Below are 20010 nucleotides of genomic sequence, written 5' to 3'. Positions count from 1 at the left end.
TAAAGAGAGAGGTGGCGAAGGCTACAGAAAAGGCGTATGATGAGTTGTATGAAAGGTTGGACACTAAGGAGGGAGAAAAGGACCTATACCGATTGGCTAGACAGAGGGACTGAGCTGGGAAAGATGTGCTGCAGATTAGGGTGATAAAGGATAAAAATGGAAACGTACTCACAAGCAAGGAGAGTGTGTTGAGCAGATGGAAAGAGTACTTTGAGAGGCTGATGAATAAAGAAAACGGGAGAGAGAAGAGGTTGGATGATGTGGAGATAGTGAATCAGGAAGTGCAACGGATTAGCAAGGAGGAAGTAAGGACAGCTATGAAGAGGATAAAAAATGGAAGGGCCGTTGGTCCAGATGACATACCTGTGGAAGCATGAGGGTGTTTAGGAGAGATGGCAGTGGAGTTTTTAACCAGATTGTTTAATGGAATCTTGGAAAGTGAGAGGATGCCTGAGGAGTGGAGAAGAAGTGTACTGGTGCCGATATTTAAGAATAAGGGGGATGTGCAGGACTGTAATAACTACAGGGGAATAAAATTGATGAGCCACAGCATGAAGTTATGGGAAAGAATAGTGGAAGCTAGGTTAAGAAGTGAGGTAATGATTAGTGAACAGCAGTATGGTTTCATGCCAAGAAAGAGCACCACAGATGTGTTGTTTGCTCTGAGGATGTTGATGGAGAAGTATAGAGAAGGCCGGAAGGAGTTGCATTGTGTCTTTGTGGACTTGGAAAAAGCATATGACAGGGTGCCTCGAGAGGAGCTGTGGTATTGTATGAGGAAGTCGGGAGTGGCAGAGAAGTACGTAAGAGTTGTACAGGATATGTACGAGGGAAGTGTGACAGTGGTGAGGTCTGCGGTAGGAATGATGGATGCATTCAAGGTGGAGGTGGGATTACATCAGGGATCGGCTCTGAGCCCTTCCTTATTTGCAATGGTGATGGACAGGTTGACTGACGAGATTAGACAGGAGTCCCCGTGGACTATGATGTTTGCTGATGACATTGTGATCTGTAGCTATAGTAGGGAGCAGGTTGAGGAGACCCTGGAGAGGTGGAGATATGCTCTAGACAGAAGAGGAATGAAGGTCAGTAGGAACAAGACAGAATACATGTGTGTAAATGAGTCAGTGGAATGGTGAGGATGCAAGGAGTAGAGCTGGCGAAGGTGGAGGAGTTTAAATACTTGGGATCAACAGTACAGAGTAATGGGGATTATGGAAGAGAGGTGAAAAAGAGAGTGCAGGCAGGACGGAATGGGTGGAGAAAAGTGACAGGAGTAATTTGTGACAGACAGGTATCAGCTAGAGTGAAATGGAAGGTCTACAGGATGGTAGTGAGATCAGCTATGTTATATGGGTTGGAAACGGTGGCACAGACCAGAAAGCAGGAGACAGAGCTGGAGGTAGCAGAGTTAAAGATGCTAAGATTTGCACTGGGTGTGATGAGGATGGATAGGATTAGAAATGAGGACATTAGAGGGTCAGCTCAAGTTGGACGGTTGGGAAACAAAGTCAGAGAGGCGAGATTGCATTGGTTTGGACATGTGCAGAGGAGAGATGCTGGGCATATTGGGAAGAGGATGTTAAGGATAGAGCTGCCAGGCAAGAGTAAAAGAGAAAGGCTTAAGAAGAGGTTTATGGATGTGGTGAGAGAGGACATGCAGGTGATGGGTGTAACAGAACAAGATGCAGAAGGCAGAATGATATGGAAGAAGATGACCCGCTGTGGCAACCCCAACAGGAGCAGCTGAAACAAGAAGAAAAATTTACAAAAGAATTTACAAATTTTATAATCTGACCTGTTTCTTTCATTAGAGAAATGGGTAAGTGTGTGGTACTGCTAAACAAATTTTATATAGAAAGCTGAGGATTTAAAGGCTAAACGTGAGAAAATTGTGTTGGTAGGTTGTTATGGGAACTGCAGAAGGCTTCATATATCCAGCATCATTCTCGATGATGGAGCAGCACTGAATGCAGAAACATTTTGTTTTGTATATTATATGCTACATTCTGGAGATCCAAGAAAAATTCAAGCCCTTTGTTTATTGTGCCCATTTGACTCCTTGCTATCCTTATCTCATCATACGATAACTGCATCTAAAAAACACACTATACACCCAGAAGATGCCAAGGATTGACGGGAACATACTGTAGACAGAAAGATATGGAAGAAGACGATCCACTGTGGCAACCCCTAACGGGAGCAGCCAAAAGAAGAAGAAGAAGATTATGTGTTATATCCAAAGTGATTCACGAATGCCAGTGACTCTGCTGTGTTATGTTCGTTTTAGTGGTGAGGACTGAGCTGTTGCTATTTGCTCCAGTAATGTCATGTTAACTGGACAGACTGGCCCCTACCAGTAAAACTGGATACCATATGGGAGATACTAAGGGATATTCCCTCCACTGCATGTTAGCCATATTATTGTAATGTGATGTAGCCTACAATTACAAGGCTCACCTAAGGCTGCTGTTTGGCTGGACATCACAGATCTGTGGGTCGGATGGCTGCCTCATATAGTTCACTGCTGTCTGTTGTATTTGTGGAAATTGCACTTCTCACCATCTTTGTGTGGCTTTCCTCCTTCAGTTTAACTGGTGCAACTCAGATGGCTTAATGGGCTCTGTGCTTGGCACCATCAGACTCTTCATTTTCTAGACTTCCCATCAATGAGGCTGAAAGCAGTGTGCAAGGGGCTCCCCAGTACAAATAAAAATAATACATAAGGCTTTTCTAGTAATTGAAGTATATCACATGTATAAGTACAAATATTTGTATTCTTTTTAATATGGAAGATATAGCACAACTCATTGGCAGGCTAACTGTTCTCTTCCTATCCTTTTATTTTCATTTTTAAGAATGTTTGCTTCATGACTGATTTTTCTCCTGGCTTCTATATATGCATCACTCTATTTTCTCATTACAGACTGTAGTTTTTCAATGCATGCTGCCAGTTATATTGTGCAGTCTGTCAGCATTTCATTATGCTTAGAACTCTATTTTGCAAGAAAACTAAGTATTGCTCAAAACAAATTCTATGTAAACAATGGATTTCCATCCATTCATTCATTTTTTCATTCACACTCAATTCCACTTATCCAGTTCAGGGTGACAGGGATCTTGGCAGCACTGACTGCAATCCAGAAGTCAGCCTTGGACAGGGGGCCAAGCTATCACTAACACATGTGCTTTAAAATGGCACTGACAATATTCATTGACTATGGCCTTTGTGACAGCATTCCAAAAAGGAACCAAGCTAAACAAATGTGTCTAAATCATATTTTTTACTTATTTAGCAGATTCTCAGCTTTGATCCCAGCATGGCATCTGTTCATTTCAGGATTGCAAAGCTCTACACAGAGTGGTGAAATCAGTTTAGAATATTACAGGTACACAGAAAGGCAAATAATATTATTTAAGACCTCAGCCTTACTGCAGTCATTTTTCTCCTCTGGTAACTGGCCCAGGATCATAAGCGCCACTAAGATTCAGGGAGAGTTTTTGTCCGTGGGTCATAAGGCTGAACTGACAACTGCATAAATATTTCTAATCATCTGATGTTGCATTCGTTGTCTGTTGTTGGTGCTGTACTACTATCAATAGTGCATGTCTCACATGTCTGTGGGAGACATTTGAGTAAGAACATCACTATACTGTGTACACCAGGCATAGATTTGTTTTCAATCCTATTTTTTGTAAAAATTGATCTTTTTGTATGGAATGATTACAATAAAATTAATAAAATATAAAAAAAATATATATATATACTGTGTACACATAATAACACACTTGACGTTAGTTAATTTTATAGTTTGATTCTTATTGATATTAGCCATGCCTGTCAGTTTTTGACTTTTCAGAGAATGGATAGTTCCTGAATTTGATTTTGTCTTTCCAGAGGCACAGAGACTAGTAATCTATCATCATGTTGACAAAGCACAAGAGGATATGTCTGTACTTCAATCTAAACTATGCAGTTATTCCTATTCTGCAATGGCCATTTTCACAATGCTCGTTCTACAAACATTTTCCTTTTTCCTTCTTTGAGCAGCAGAAATTGTGCCCTGTACCATGTGTATGTATTAAACAACAAATTGAATCCAGGTGAAATGTGGCACTGATCTGAAATGTAAGATAACATTGCATGACAGGTGACTGCGATTATTGCATACAGCGCATCTGGGCTTATCCTCCTTCCCCATCCCATTCACCCCAACTCTGTTCTTCTGTTAACAAGTTAAATAAAGGTAAAGACAGGCATTCACTGCCAGTGGGTACTTGAAAGGAAGTGCAAGAAAAGTTGATGTCATTTGGCCACATGTCTTCCTACTTATCCTCTTCCAGTTGTCCCACTAATCCTTAAAAATCTCATATCTAAGGTCTGGTGAGTCTGGTAGCCATTGTAGAGACATTGTCATCCACCCCCTCTAATTGTGTCCCACATGTGCTGGTCTACTTATAGTACTACAGTATATCTGACAGTGCCTGCCTGTCATTTGAGATACAGAAGATCTTACAGAGTGAAGGGAGAAGATCATAATTATGAAATGACTACTTGTGTTTCCAGAAGGTGTAATCAAAAATACATGGAACTTTATTTAAATGGATGGAAAGCCATCACTACCTTGGCAGAGAAACCCTCTTTGTATTGGGCACAAAGCACTTTCAGATTGCTGACATGGTCATATGGGCATAGGATGGCAATTGAGTCCCTTTCTCACTTGTACATTTACTAGATTTATTTTCCAAATGCCCACTTGCTTTCTCTTTCAAGTTAATCTCATTTTGATTGCTGCTGCTCGTCTCTTTCACGTTGTAAATGTCCCAGCTTTCAGGCAGAAGACCCCAGTTGAAGAACAGTGTGGTGAGGTAGGAGACAGCCACAATAATCAGCAGAGAAACAACCATGGAAAATGTTTTGAATGGGAAGAATTGCACGTAGGTGCCATCTAACAATTTGCAGCCTGGGAAGTGAATAACAGGAGAAATGTGGAAAAAAGGCTCCCCACTCAGCACCCTCAGTGTGGTGCCTCCCAGCAGTCCGGCTATGGCACCATACCCATTGGAGCCTGGAATGAAGAGGGTGCACACCAGCTGAGGGAAGACAGCAGTATACATCATCTCTCCACTAATTAGCCATAGTCCATACACTGAGCTGGCTGACATTGCAAGACCTGTGCCGATCACACCAAACACTAGAACTCCTAATCTGCTGATGAACTGCAGCTCTCTGTCTGATGCCTGGGGATAAGTACAAAAAAAATTGACATCAGTTACGGGGCACAACATCACAGCAGATGCCTTCTTTCTGTATTTGTGGTTACTCAGCTCTGCTAAACCAATGTGTTTCATTCAACAGTCTTACCTTCTGTCTTAAGATTCCCTTATAGATGTTATGGGTAAACATGGAGGTACAGGAAAGCAAGGCAGAGTCCATGGATGACATGACAGCCCCAGCAACTGCCCCGATTCCAGCAATGGAGATGTACATAGGACAGAGATTATGAAGGGCAATAGGCAGAATACTGCCAGCTTCCCCCTTCTCAAAGGGAGTTGGCAACCCATAGCTTGTCTGGTTCCAATCTGAAAGAGAGAGGCTTCTTAGTTGGGTCTGTCATGACTTCAAAGAGGTGAGCGACTAGATTTTTAATAGTCAAAAGAACACGTGGTGAGTTCATAGTCAGCTGGGCAGTCATATCAGATGTCATATTGATGCTCAGCTTGGCAAGTGTCCTAATAAATATTAATTTGGACAGGAACATACTGTGGTGTGGGGGGCATGTCCACATTTACAGCTGGGTGGACATTGTTCTCAGAAGCATGTACAGAGATCCCCTGCTATATCACGGTTCAGCTATTGTACCCCCGCTATATTGTCGATTTATTATTATTATAATTATTATTACTTGCTTCGATTGCCCACCCCCGGGTTTGGTTTACCAGATAAACAATTTATTTTCATTTTTACTTTAAAACTTTTGTAAAAACAATATTTGTCCTTTATTTCCTGCCCCGGGCGTGGTTAAATCTCTTTCTTGCAGGACTTATAATGCTGCTCGTGTTGTGAAAGGGGGGTCTGAATGCACGCTAAAGAGATGTGATTGGTTCAGCTGGTGTCTTGCTGCTGCTGGCCAGCTGTGTGTTGTGCTTGTCGCGCTTTGCATCAATCACTTAAAAGCCTGTACAGCAGCTGTCCTTTTGCCACTTCGCGTCTCTGCCGCTAGCGTTCTGAAGGGGGGTGGGGGATGGTGAGGGCTGAATGCACGCTAAGGAGAAGTACTCGGATCAGTGCTGGCAAGCTGTGTATTCTGTTTGTCGTTGTTTTAAGAGCTGGGAGCACCCAAAGTTTGTCTGCCAAAAGCATTCCAACAGCTGCGAGGTTAGATGTTAGTGAACTTGTTTTAAATTGTTTGTAAGTAGGGCATGATGTGCAAAAGTCACAGTCTCACGGGCTTTGCTTCCTAAGGTTGTAATGTCTAGTCCTGGATGTCATGAAAGTGTCTCTCCGAGATGATCTGGTCTTGATCACTTCGCTCAACCCCTCTGGAGGCACACTACGCTCCTGCCACTTCGCGTCTCTCCCGCTCAGGTTGTGAAGGGGGGGAGCTGAACGCATGCTAAGCAGAAGTGGACAGATCAGCTAGTGGCTTTGTGCTGCTTCTGCCAAGATGCCTGTTCTGCTTGTCGCTCTGTGCGTCAATAATTTAAAAGCATGTACAGCAGCTGTCCTTCTATCTCACTGCCTTGTCTTGCGTGACGTTAAAATGTCCCTCGCGGGATGTCAAATTGTCTTCTGAGAAAATCATGTTTCGTGTCCCTGGTCTCCCTGTCAAGATTTTTTTTTATAATAGAGAGAGATGCTACTCATATCCTTAGCACAAGATCCACATATCATATGTGTTTACAAAGTGTTTTAATAAGTTTACGTGTGTTTAAAGCATGTGGGAGTGGTATTTTAAGGCTTAAACTATTTAAAAAAATGTTTATTTATATGGTCGTTCTATATCGCGGACTTTCACCTATCACTGATGGGTCTGGAACGTAACTTCAGCAATAGGCGGGGGATCACTGTAATCTTCTGGGCCGTGATCTCAGTCAAATGAGGGACGATTTATAGTTACTAGGCACAAACCTTAGAGAGGACATCTACCACGTTAATGATAGGCTACAAAGTGAAACCTCACCTGAGCAGACAAGTGACTGAGTTTGTAGTGATCTCAGAAGTCACACTAGTCAGCTGGCAGGCTTTCTAGCAACATTCTACTGAACACCCACACACCTACCTGTAGATGCAGCTGCTGCTCCAAAAAGAACTGATGGAATTCCTAAAAAGAAGCAGAAAATGGCTGCGGCATAACATGTGACCTGTGCCTGGATAGGTGATGTGGCAGACAGTACTCGCTGGTAGTAGGACTGAAAGCAAACACCTGCCAGGATCTGCAATGAATTGAGAATGAGAAACAAGTTCAGTAATGTGGACAGTTAAAACAATGAAAAACAGCCAGCCTTACTTATTGGGCTGATGTTGTATAACAGAAAATTTGAAAGAAAAGGCAGACAGATTGCCACAGGATTAAAAATTCTTAGCTCTGGTAGGGTGGATCATTTCTGTCCAGCACTGGAGATGTCGGAACATATTCCCTCTTTAGAGTTGACATGGCAGGGGATGAGGGGCTGTCCCATAGCCTTGCAGTCTTAGTCTGTTTGCCATGGATCATCAAACCAACAGGGAGAGCCACCAAAAAATAAGTCCCTGCTAGTAGCCTACGAAAAAACTTGTAATCCTGGCCCACATTAAATCCCTTCGCACCTCTCCATCATCATCTTTTCTTTTGTAAATGTGTCGATGAGCGCAAGCAGCCTGCTGTCCCAACCAACAACCGCCTTGACAGAGCTCAACTTGGGCAAAAAGTTCTCTCAGCACAAGCCAAGGCTCCTTATCTTCATGTGATTTTCCTGGAGTTGTATAGGGTAAATAATACAGTATATCATCATTTGGAATACATGCATTTCATGTGTGTTCCGTGTCTACAAAGATCTGGGTAAGTGTAGGATGAAAGGAAATGTGAGGCAAGAAATGCTGAACACATACCTAAAGCTGAAACTTTTTCCATGTTATACTAATAATGAAGTGAAGTGTATAATGTGTGAAGACTTTAGTCCAAATATAAAATAAACGTGTACTTTTATTCATGAATATAACCAAAGAAAAAAAAAAATTTTCATTTACATGTTGCTGTCAGTGAGTTAAAAACCCAAGCTCAAATGTCAATTAACAGGAAGTTGATATGTATTCTTGAATAGTATAGAGGAAAGAACTGCTGCCTTCTAACTCAAAAGTACCGTGTTCGAGACCGGGCGCTCCGCATTTTAAGTAGTGAGCTTCTATTATTATTATTATTGTTATTATTACTATAATATAATAAAAACATATATTTGATTTGAGTCGTTAACACCTAGTGTAAATTTTGGCTACTTGTAAAAGTTAGCACTTGTTTTTAAATTATTCAGTTTTATTCTGTCAGTAACGTTCATGTGGTACAACAACTTGCCTCTCCCTCTCTGAGTTGATGGCACTTATCACCATTCTTTTCACAAGAGCAACGCTGTGGCTGATGCCTCCTCAGAACTATTTGTTGTACCAGCAATCAAAGATACGATGTCCTGTGACCGCTACAAGACTGGACAAAGACAGGACCGTAGCAACAGATAGCTTCTTCACAACGTTTTCACTGGCTAATAGACTGCTGCATTGTGCTTGGCACAATAAAGTAAAATGGGACTTCGACCTGCAGCTAAACTCACTTCAGTACCCGAGCAATTCACCACGCTGCTGTTTAGTTCTGCCAGTGTCATGATGATGGTGTATGCAAAGGGATTTAATGTGGGTCGGGATTACAAGTTTTTTTATAGGCTTCAGGGATTCTAGTGTTAAAGGTAAATTAACTTTGCTTGAAGTGAATTTGTACCTCTTGGCCTAGTAATCGGGAGACATGCCTATCAAACTGACCCTAAAAAAGCCTTCTGGTCTCTTCTGTTAAACATCAGTTCATTACAGGGCACACTCACACAGAGGTCTTTGTAAAGATGGAGAAAAACTGAAGCCCCCTGAGAAACCCCAAACTGGATGGGATTCAAACCCATTTGCCTTGAACTGTGAAGCCAGATAGCTACCCATTATATCACTTCCATACAGGATAGTAAAAGCAGCAAACATAAACGCCTCTCAGAAATAACTCTTTCATACTGGTAAGAAACAGAAAACCTCTGATCCCTGTGACAGAGAGGAGAGCTCAGCTATGGCAAATCTGGAGAAAGGGCAAAAAACAACTGCATAAAGCCATGCTACTCATCAGGCTGGTAACAGCAAATGTGAACATACAGGTATTCCAGTTACTTTTAATCACTAAGAGAAAGGCCTCCAGATGATCACACTGACAGTCTCACCTAAATTGGTAAATTGGCTTGGAAGGAGAAGGTAATTTCTAACAATTGTCTACAATTTGTCAGAACCATAGTGGCAAACTCAACTATTTCAGCAAACACAACCAGCTGCCAATTATTCATCTGTTATAGTGGTCAGCACAAACATACTGGGATGTCTTTGTTACCCAACCAATTTCATTATTCTATGCTGACTGTTGACTGTAATGGATGTAGTGCAGAAGAATTCCACAATGATGCCCACCATTCAAGCTTCTTCAACCCTTGAGAGTGCCCCATATTACAGTAGGTAAAAGCCAAAGGAAAACATGCACCCTGAGGACTGTCCATTGTATTGTTTCCTTTTTAACGTGTCTCTCATTTGACATCTCCACGTCTGCTACCAGTGCAATATGATGATACTTCCAGATGGCAGACTTCCTCAACATGCAGCTATGCAGGTTCCTGCCATCACCTTACTTCAGTGCCCTGTGAGATGTTTCAATGGTGTAGGGGTGGAAATGAGACTCACCACCAGAAACATGTCATCCAGCCATCTCCAGACTGTTTGGGAGTCTATTGTTCCAAGCCAGGGTCCCTGGTAGACCTCATTGAGAGCTGTCAGACGGATATCCATTGTGGATGGATTGATCAGAAGAAATGGAATGCAAAGCCACTGCAAGACAAAGGACCAACAGGAGAATTAAGGATGAACTGACACCATGAGAGTCTTAGGCCTGGGATAAGGGTGTCATAAACTGGGTAATGCTTAGAGGGTGTCTGTGCTTTAGTCAGAGTGAGGGATATAAGAATCAATGAATGGTACAGTAATGTTAATAGGTAGAGATGATGTGATGTCATCATCACATAGTCACTTACACAAAGGATTTTATTGATTAGTATTATGTTATTATGTGGTGTAATGCTCTCTGTACATTCTTGGTATTCACCTAATGAACATTTTTTCATGAACAGTTAGGGTTTAATGTTTATTCAATTGACAGTTATTAGGTCCAATGTCCTTACCCTGCCTTGTGCCTGATACTGCTAAGATATACTGTACTGTGGTACTGTGATAATGGATGTATGATCATGGGAGGATCACATGACATTTTTCGGTGCTAATAAGTGACGCTTAAAGTTAACCTACCAGGCTGACTGTGATGAAGCAGAGTTGGATGATGTCGGTGTAGGCCACAGAATACATGCCACCCAGCAATGTGTACAGTATAGCAACTGCTGCTGAAATAAGGATGGACTGATAGGACTGGATATCCAGGATGACTTTCATTGTTCCTCCTGTGAAGAGAAGCAGGCATTAAACAATACTCTCAAACTTTCTAGATTGGCTTAATTTTGCCAGTTTACTCCAGGCACAGCTCTAGACCGACAGTATTGAGGATTTTCTTGACTGGACTTGGAGACATAAAGAAGCTGACAACCTTCAGAGTGAGTCTCATATTTTGGATGTGTCACCTGTTATTTCTGCCACCCTTTGGATTTTGCATGCATAATCTCTTCTACGTTTCTGCCATTTTAAGACCATGGACCAAGGTCAATAGCTTTATCCCCCGAGACAGCATAAGAAGAAACAAGAAAGCTATTTTATTTTAGGAGGAACATTCACCTAGAGCTGAGAGAATGCAGGCCATCCAAAACACTTCAGCCAACATAGTGAAGATGAAAATTGCACTGGTCACTGCTCCCCCGTATCGGATCTGAAAAGGATCCATCACAGTAACAAAATTCTTCTGTCTCATTGGCTTGGCAAAAAAAAGCCCACCTGTGGTAAAGAAAAAAAAAATGGTTTATTCCCAAAAGTTAAAGAAACTCAAAAAAAAAACATCTATCAAGCATTGACATTTATTTTATCTGAGAAAATGATCATCTCATCATCTGAAATGAAAGGAGCCCGCCAGACTCTCTGTGTTGCACAGACGCAATTCACTGATGTGGCGCATTTGTTTACCTACTCGGTCTCTTGGCACAGAGTTTGAACTGCTGCTTTGCAGTATCAGAGTCCTGCGTTCAGATCTAAGATGGCCACTGGTTTAGTGGGGTTTGCGTGCTCTCCCCATGCTTAGGTGGGTTTTCCTCTACATGCTCTGGGTTTCCTCACACAACCCCAGAGACTTCCATGTTAGGTTAATTGTTGAATCTTAAATTGGCCATGTTTGCATGGGTGTGCCATGTGAAGTTGTATAGTGTGACATTCAATGCCTTTTAGAAATATTCACCTCCTTGGAAGTTTTCCCAAGTTTATTATTATACAATAGTGAATCACAGTGGAGTTAATTTGCCATTTTTGACACAGATAAACAGAAAAAGATTCTTTAATGTCTGAGTGAAAACAGATCTCTGCAAAGTGGTATAAATTAATTACCAATAAGCATTCACCCCCTTTCAAGTCAGTAGTAGAGCAGCCTTTGGCAGCCATGACATGTACGCGTGGGCAGATCTCTGCCAGCTTTGCGCCTGTGAATGTTGCAGTTTTTCTGCATTTACTTTATAAAAGGGCACCAGCTCTGTCAGGGTGCTTAGGGATTTTACATGAAGAGCCTTTTTCAAGTCCGTCCACAAATTCTCAATTGGATTGAGATCTAGGCTCTGACTTGGCCACTCCAGAATATTAACACTTGTGCTTTGAAGTCATTCCTGTGTAGCTTTGGCTTTATGCTTGGGGTTGTTGTCTTTCTGAATAAAAAAAAAATCTTTTCCCAAGGTGTGGGTTCCTTGCAGGCTGCAGCAGGTTTTCTATCAATATTTCCCTGTACTTTACTGCTTTCAATTTACTCCCTACCCTCACAAGCCTTCCTTGTCCTGCCGCAGAGAACCATCTGCATAGGATGATGTTGGCACCACCATGACCCATATTTTCTTGTATCCATCCCCTGACTTGTGCTTTTCGTGGAATTGCTTGGAGTGTCCTTTTGTCTTCGTTGAGTTGGGTAGGCCACCATACTGACTTACCACAAGCTGGATAAGGTGCATTTAGACTACAGTCAATTTGAAAACCCTGGACTAAAGAAAGGTGGTCTCCATTAAACTAATTATGTGACCTCCAAGACAAACTGGCTGCACAAGTAACAACTAAAGCTTATCATATTAAAGAGGTGAATACTTATATAATTATGTATTTTGTGTTTTATAGTTGTCCGCCACACAATAAAATGAGAAAACTGCCAAGGGATGAATAGTTTTGAAAGGCACTATAGTGTGTGGGTCACATTGAATTGTATAGACCATCATTATCTGCTTGTTTGCTCTAAATTGTATACCCCAGCTGTGTTGCATTACATGGTATAGTGTCTGGCTGCCATGTTTTCTATAGTCTTTGTTTACCATTGTATCTCCAGTATGTTGTACTGAGCAACACCAAACATTTGACCTTAAAGCTGTTGTATAGTGTGGTAAAAGTGATGTGTCTGCATTGTTTAACTGTATCTAATCTGTCATCATTTGCATGTTTATTGTCTGCCTAAAGTATAGGACTGCAGTGCCCATCTGTCTGTCTGGTGTTACAAGTTTGCCTGGTGTCCACCATTGCAGTGCCCTTTTGATCCGTGTTTTGAAAGGTAAAATGTATTTGATACTTACCACAGAAAAGGCTGAGTGCATAGCCCACAGGAGCAATGGCCCAGGCCATGCCCTGCGTGGGAGAGTAAACCACCTCTGCAGTGCCCAGGATGTAGCCTCCACCCACCCAAGTGGCTGAAAAAGAAAGATTAATATCAAATAAAATGTAAAGACAGTGTGTTGGATGCCCATCTTATAGAAATGGACCCCAATAAAGAGAATAAAGAGACACTAATACCTCCAGGTCTGATGATGGAGACCTGTGTGAGCAGACCCTCAACGACGAGAAAGCTCCCTGCACTGGGTGGTGGGAGGTAATGAATAGACAAAAGTGGAAAATACTAAATGCTGTACGACAGAAACATTTGACCTTGGGTGGGTTTAATCAACCTCTTGAGGAGACACTGAAAATTTAGAAACTTCTGGGACTGGACAAGGCTGCCATATTCTTCAAAAATTAACCAAACACAACCTCTCTCACAATGGATACCACAGCCACTGCTTATGGAACACAAAATGATTTCACAGTTTCTGGTGAACAATTTAAAATGGAAGTAACATATTTAGGATTGGAAAACTGCTGGTCATGCAGAAGGACAGTTTTTCAGGAGAAGTCTTCTGTCTGTGGGTCAGTAGCCTCTGTCTATTCCATCCATCCATCCATTTTCCAACCCACTGAATCCGAACACAGGGTCACGGGGGTCTGCTGGAGCCAATCCCAGCCAACACAGGGCACAAGGCAGGAACCAATCCCGGGCAGGGTGCCAACCCACCGCAGGACACACACAAACACACCCACACACCAAGCACACACTAGGGCCAATTTAGAATCTCCAATCCACCTAACCTGCATGTCTTTGGACTGTGGGAGGAAACCCACGCAGACATGGGGAGAACATGCAAACTCCACGCAGGGAGGACCCAGGAAGCGAACCCAGGTCCCCAGGTCTCCCAACTGCGAGGAGGCAGCGCTACCCACTGCGCCACTGTGCTGCCTCCCTCTGTCTATTGACTGTTAATATTTCCATTTTTTGCTAGAATGTTTCCTTTGTTTTATTTTGGGGGTGCGTCTGATATTGTGACAGTAGTGAGAGAGTGACTACTACAAAACTAAGTGCTGAGAAAAGAAGTCACCCACTGGACAAACTGCAAGTCTCTCCACTCCAATGCGGTGTAGTAGCTTTTTAAGAAAATTGGCTTAGCATTAGATTAAATTGGATTAGAGAATACTTTATTTCCCCCAAGGGTAAATTAACATTTTATAGAAGCTCCAAAATAAATAACTAAATATAATAAAAATAAACAACAACCCCCTTCACCACCACCACACATAAACACACAGAAAAATTTCTGGCTTGGCAAACTGAACTGCTGCTGTCAATAGTAGGCTTTTAGGACACTACAGGCTGGACCTGACCAGATCTTAATGACTATATACTGTATATATAAACCTGTAATATTTTATAATATATACATATAACCTGTTATTTTATATTATTATTCTTTTCAGTTTTTGGTAGCCTAAATGTTTTTTGTACCATTTATTAATGGTATCTGGCTTGGACAACAGAGAGGTGCTGCGGTCAATAAAAGACTTGTAGGTGGCAGCAAGATGAGGTCAGACCTGATGAGATTGTGCCACAGGTTTATATTATACTTTTTTATATTGTATTACCATTTGGTAATTTAAATCTTCTTACTTAGAAAACAGGTCACCCACTAGTCTATGAACTGATTACTGTATAGCTGCCCACTCAAGAATCAGGCCAGGCACTGGATAATTTTAAAGTACTTACTCAGAAAACAGGCCATCTGCTAGTTAGTGTGGCACTGCCCATTCAAAATTAGGGACTATTTAAATGGGAAATCAAGAAAGAATACTGAAGTTGTGACAGATTGTGACTGCTTTCCATTTTATTCACGGCCTGGAGGAGATCTGGAGAAAATCTATGAGTGCACCTCTGATCTGCCATTAAGTCTATGTCATCTGTTCATGGAGATATTTAAGCCTTGGGATCCAGCAAAGTGACATCAGTTGCAATAAGCACCTGAAGATGACATACTTCTTTTAGTCCAGACACATTTAGGTGTTTCTGATGTGGGGAGCTGGGACATATCATTACACTGCTCTCATATCAAGCAACCCATGAAATGTGGATGGTTTAAAACTAAAAGTTACTGTTTACTTGTAATATTTTCCTTTTTGTCTGTACCTTGGTGTGAACAGGTTGTTGCTAATGGCCTTACACATGCTGCACCTCTATATCCTGGGAGTAAGATGAGCCTTTTAGCCTCCTTGCTGGTGTCTTTGCAACAAATCAATGAAAAAAATACATTCACTTGCCTGCATAGATGGTGACACAAAGCTAAATCTGACCACTGTGTGAATGGCCAGAAGTAAAAGACAAGATGAAAACCACCGACTATGTCAATCTGCTAAATGATCGGCCTTCAATATAACTGAAACAGAACAGTACACGCATACATGGCTGGAAAGAGGTGGTCCAAGGGAATGGCAAAATAGATCAGTCTTCCAGCATTATCTGCTCCCCCCCAGCCCCTACTTTGTTGAATGAGCTTAGATTGGCAGTCCAACGAAATCTAGGTGTTCAGGTTGACTTGATGCATGACATGTAGCCCCTTCCTGAATTTGACGTTGAACCAGAAAATGGCACACTGGTTTGACCGATGAAGGAGATTTTCTTTTTATTTTACAACCTTTTTCCTATCTTATATATAAACGTCTATGCATGGAAGTGTGTGTGTCTGAGAGGTGGAGTTGGGATAAGGGCTCCATCTCTGAGGAAACACAAAACTCACTTAGCCACTAATAACATAAGTGAGGTCAGCATGTCAGCAAAATGAAACCTCAGAAGAAAGACAAAGTCGCTTAGCCGCTAACATCGGCAACACAGTATCCCTTTTTTTTTTTTTCTTTATTTTGCCTTATACAATTTCTTGTATTAGGAATTTGTCAGTTTTTGCAGAGCACATGGTCAGCCATTATACAGCTCCCCTGGAGCAATTACAGGTTAAGGGTCTTGCTCAAGGGCCCAGCAGAGTAGGATCTGACAGGGATTTGAACCAGCAACCTTCTGGATACTAGTGCAGATCCTTAGCCTCAGAGCCACCACTCCACCCCGTAAAACTTTTACTTTTTCTCCTGCTGCTAATGCACAAGCGAGGTGAGCATGCTGGCAAAACAAAACCTTCTAGGAGAGAGATGCCCAGAGTAGTTCCTTTCAATTACCTGACATCTCTACATTTCAATTTTTTTTCAGATGATTTCAATAGTTTCTAGGACCCTGGACTTCTTACAACACAGGCTTACACAGCTAGTAGGTAATAAATAGGAATCTCTTGTTGGATCACCAACTCTTTTTACATCTTGGTGTGTTTTCTTTACACCACTCAGATAGCAGCTTACTTTAAAAGTGCACACTCAGAAATTAGTCAGTGTAATGGCCATTGTTTAGCTATCCTCTAAAAAAGCAGTTTACAGACAACACATCTACCAATTTAAAACTCAGGTAATATTAATACGTAATTACAGTTATATGCCACTTTTCTCACTACTCAAAGTGCTTTACATAAACCACTTCAACCACTACCGCTGTGTAGCTATTATTGTGCCAGCACATTTACTACACTTTTAGCAGATAGGAAGTGAAGGGGTGAAAGACATAGTCACACAATTAGGGACAGAGGAAGATTAGCAGGCCACGATGACCAGGTCAGTATAGCCAGGAAATCAGGAAGCACCCTACTCTTTCTGAAACATGCCCAGGGATCTTTGATGACCACAGAGAGTCAAGACCTCAGTTTTAAATCTCATCCGAAGGACGGTGCCATTTTTACAGCACAGTGTCCCCATCGGTGCTCGGGACTTTTGGGTCCACACACAGACCACCGGGTAAGCACCCCCTGATGGCGCCCACCAACACTACTTCCAGAAGCAACCCAAGCTTTTCCTAAATGGTCCCCCATTTAAGTACCGACTGGGCCCAAACATGCTTAGCTTCAGGAGGGTTAAAGAAAGTTGATCATCTACTGGTTTATGTGAAACTGCCCATTTAGAAAGCCGTTCACCCAGGAGTCAGTGTGAATGTGAGCAGTGAGAAATTACCTCATACAGTACACTGGTTACTATATAACTGGCCACATACTGTAGAAAGCTCCCAAGTGTGGGAGAATGTAAAATTAGTTCCTTTGAATACAAGTTGTCCACTGCTCATGTTTGGCACTGTCCACTCTGAGATTAGACCATTCATCATGTAAAATTCTCTACTGGAAAATCAAGTTAGGCATCGATTAATGCAAAACTGCCCTCTCAGAAAATGAGGTCATCCACTGATTACTCTCAGGACTGTCAGCTCCGAATCAGACCAGGCACTGGCTACTGTATAACTGATCACTCATAAAGTGGATCATGTTACCTATTAAAGACAGGTAATAGAATGCACTTTAAAATATTTGACATCTCTTGCCCTGCATTAACCTTGAGTGCCATTCCTATGTCGTTCCTTGTTGTGTCTACACCTCTTTTGCCTGGCCCTTTCTCTGTCGAGCATTCCCATAAAGCCTGTTTCTGTCATTTTGAGGTGTTTTGCCCACCTTCTTACTTCCCATCTTTGAAGGAGACTTTCAGTGTTCCTCCTACACATTTACTCCTGCTCTATATGTCTCACGCCTGCATTTCCTCTTTTAATTGCACCGCCAAAGCCAAACTGACCAATCAGATTGCTCTAAACGACCAGACACACACGCACAAGGACCTTACTGTTTTAGTATGCAGTAGGTTGACCACTTAGGAAGTCTGTTCCCTACCAGGTAATCAGAAGGTGTCCCCTCAGTAATGAGCCAATGCAGTGTCCAGTATGAGCCTAGTCTCTCTAAGAAAACAGGTCACTTGTGAGCCACTGCAAAGCCACCAAATTTGAAATGATGCATCAAACTGGTTACTGAGGAAGTGTCTACTCAGAATGCAGATGGGCCACCACTGACTGTCCACTTAGAAAGCAAACTACTTGTCAACTGAACGTGAAACTGTCTGCTCAAAAATTAGACATTAGTGCACTGATTATTGTAAAACTATCCATTCAGAAAGCAGGTCAATCACCAGTATGAAATTAATGTTTGTGGTGTCCAATGTGAAAACTACCACCTGAGAAAATGGGGACACTGGTCAAATCATTAGAAATCAGGTCAATGTAACACTGTCCATTTGAAAGCTGATTGCCTTCCCATTACTACAAGCCTGTCTACTTAGGAAACAGGTCACCTGCCAACCACCGCAAAGCTGTAAACTTACCTGTCATGGTGAAAATGCCCACCCAGACACTGAGATTCCTTCCTCCCACTATGGATACTTCACTCTTCTCTCCCGTGCATTTTTCCTCTTCTCTTTTGGACTTCCGTGATGCCCAAATACCAGTGGCCAGGATGATGATGTAAAAGACTATAACAGCAACCAAACCTGGGATGTTCACAGCCATTCTCAGCTAGGCCCTGAAATGAAAAGAATAAACTGGAGTTTGTGACGTTGGATGTTCTTCTAGGCTAAGGCTTCTCATCGGGTGGTCACAGACAAATTTATAAGATAGGAAGAGAAGGTAATACAAGAGATTGAAAGGTCAACAATGACTTTTTGTTTGCCTGACTTCCCAAGTATGATTAAATCTTTGAAGGTGGGGAATTAAGGCGGAGTTGCAAAGCTGGGGGTCTTCACTTTTCCTGCCCACATTGGCCCAGTAAACTGCTTAAATGAAGTGATGCCTATTCACTATATTGGCCTGTACAAAGCTATTTATGGCCTAAGACCCTCACTGGTGTGCCAGTTTCATAATATTCAGGCATGGTCCCTTAGTAACTTAAGTACAATGAGCAAGTTAAGACAAAAAAATCTGTAAGTGTGCTGAGAGTCCTAAGGTGACTTTTTGGGATATAGGAGAAACATCCACACAGGAAGGGGAGAAAATGAAAAGTTCACAGAGACCACGGAAAGACAGCACTAGACCACTCCAAACATTACAGTAGTCCTTATTCTAAAGTGACACAGAAATGGTACCTTGTAAGTGCCTTTGTTACATTACAGTAAGCGACCAATAGGTATCCTTAACTATCCCCAATTCTGTAGTCTTGTCATTGTTGTGTTATAAGTCTTATTAAGCTGAAAATATGCTTTTAAGATAAAAAAATAATTAAGCCATCCTAATTTGGGATGTTCATAAGTAATGTAATGATTTACTTCATGGTGTTTAAAGCTTAAATGCTCTCAGTTGTAATAGAAATGTGTCATTTTTCACCTGCTGAGACAGATCGCTAGGAAAGGGTCAAAAATCAAAAATAACCTTATATTCATAATCACTGACCTTGAAGTAGTCTAAAATGATTCTCCACATGTTTATGCTTGAAATTTATCATTTTTAACCGCCTGGGAGTGTCTCTTAGAGGCTAGGACCGCCAGTAAAGAATCAAATATCAAAACTGCATAAATTTCTTTTTTTGAAGTTTGGTGAAAAAGAGGAACTTGATCCCTTGTTTCCCATTAGAAGTTGAACCCATGAGGTCGGTTGATATGATTTGGACAACTTCAGGACTGTCTAACCATTTTTCCTGAAGTCACCTTTCAGTTAACTTTTTATCATAAGGGTGTAATTTCCTTACACAACATATGGTCGAAAACAGCCTTAAAATGAATGTTTTTTCAGGTGTAAAGGGCTAAAATAAGAGGATCCCCAAAAAGCTCAACATTTGCATGACTAGACTTTAAGACGCATCAAACTATATATCATGAGGAGGAGTTTTTTCATATACCACTGAAAAAGTGCTGGACAAAAAAACCCAAAAAACTAAAGCAATTTCAAAGCATTTATAAGTAATTCTTATGAACATAATAACCGACTAATACTGTGCGTGTTCCTAATTGCTACAAAAAGTTAATCATATAATTTATGCCACAGGCATTTTTCTATGATTATCCAAGTGATAGATAGATAGATAGATAGATAG

The 20010-nt window shown here is 41.6% G+C and overlaps 1 protein-coding gene across 1 annotated transcript; it reads right to left on the bottom strand.

Annotated features, from left to right (window-relative positions):
* Nucleotides 1-4632: 4632 nt before the first annotated feature.
* On the bottom strand, nucleotides 4633-18603 carry LOC114651230 (high affinity choline transporter 1-like). The gene is made up of 8 exons (XM_028801175.2): nucleotides 18311-18603; nucleotides 13021-13134; nucleotides 11051-11206; nucleotides 10574-10722; nucleotides 9956-10099; nucleotides 7284-7437; nucleotides 5366-5583; nucleotides 4633-5241 (listed from the first exon to the last, which is right to left on the bottom strand). The coding sequence occupies exons 1-8, from the start codon at nucleotides 18492-18494 to the stop codon at nucleotides 4666-4668; spliced, it is 1695 nt and encodes a 564-aa protein (XP_028657008.2). The 5' UTR covers nucleotides 18495-18603; the 3' UTR covers nucleotides 4633-4665.
* Between the last annotated feature and the right edge of the window lie 1407 nt (nucleotides 18604-20010).

This window comes from Erpetoichthys calabaricus, chromosome 4 (assembly GCF_900747795.2).
Source record: "Erpetoichthys calabaricus chromosome 4, fErpCal1.3, whole genome shotgun sequence".
Classification (NCBI taxonomy): Eukaryota; Metazoa; Chordata; class Cladistia; order Polypteriformes; family Polypteridae; genus Erpetoichthys; species Erpetoichthys calabaricus.
Note: the sequence above shows the minus strand (reverse complement) of the source record. Positions and strands in the feature narration are given on the sequence as shown.

Coding starts and splice junctions, on each gene's coding strand:
- LOC114651230 (XM_028801175.2), bottom strand. CDS start 18,494: ATGGCTGTGAACATCCCAGGTTTGGTTGCTGTTATAGTCTTTTACATC. Junction 11,207..13,020: donor TGCACTCAGCCTTTTCTGTG/GTAAGTATCAAA, acceptor TCTTTACCACAG/GTGGGCTTTTTTTTGCCAAG. Junction 10,100..10,573: donor GCTTCATCACAGTCAGCCTG/GTAGGTTAACTT, acceptor TTTGTCTTGCAG/TGGCTTTGCATTCCATTTCT.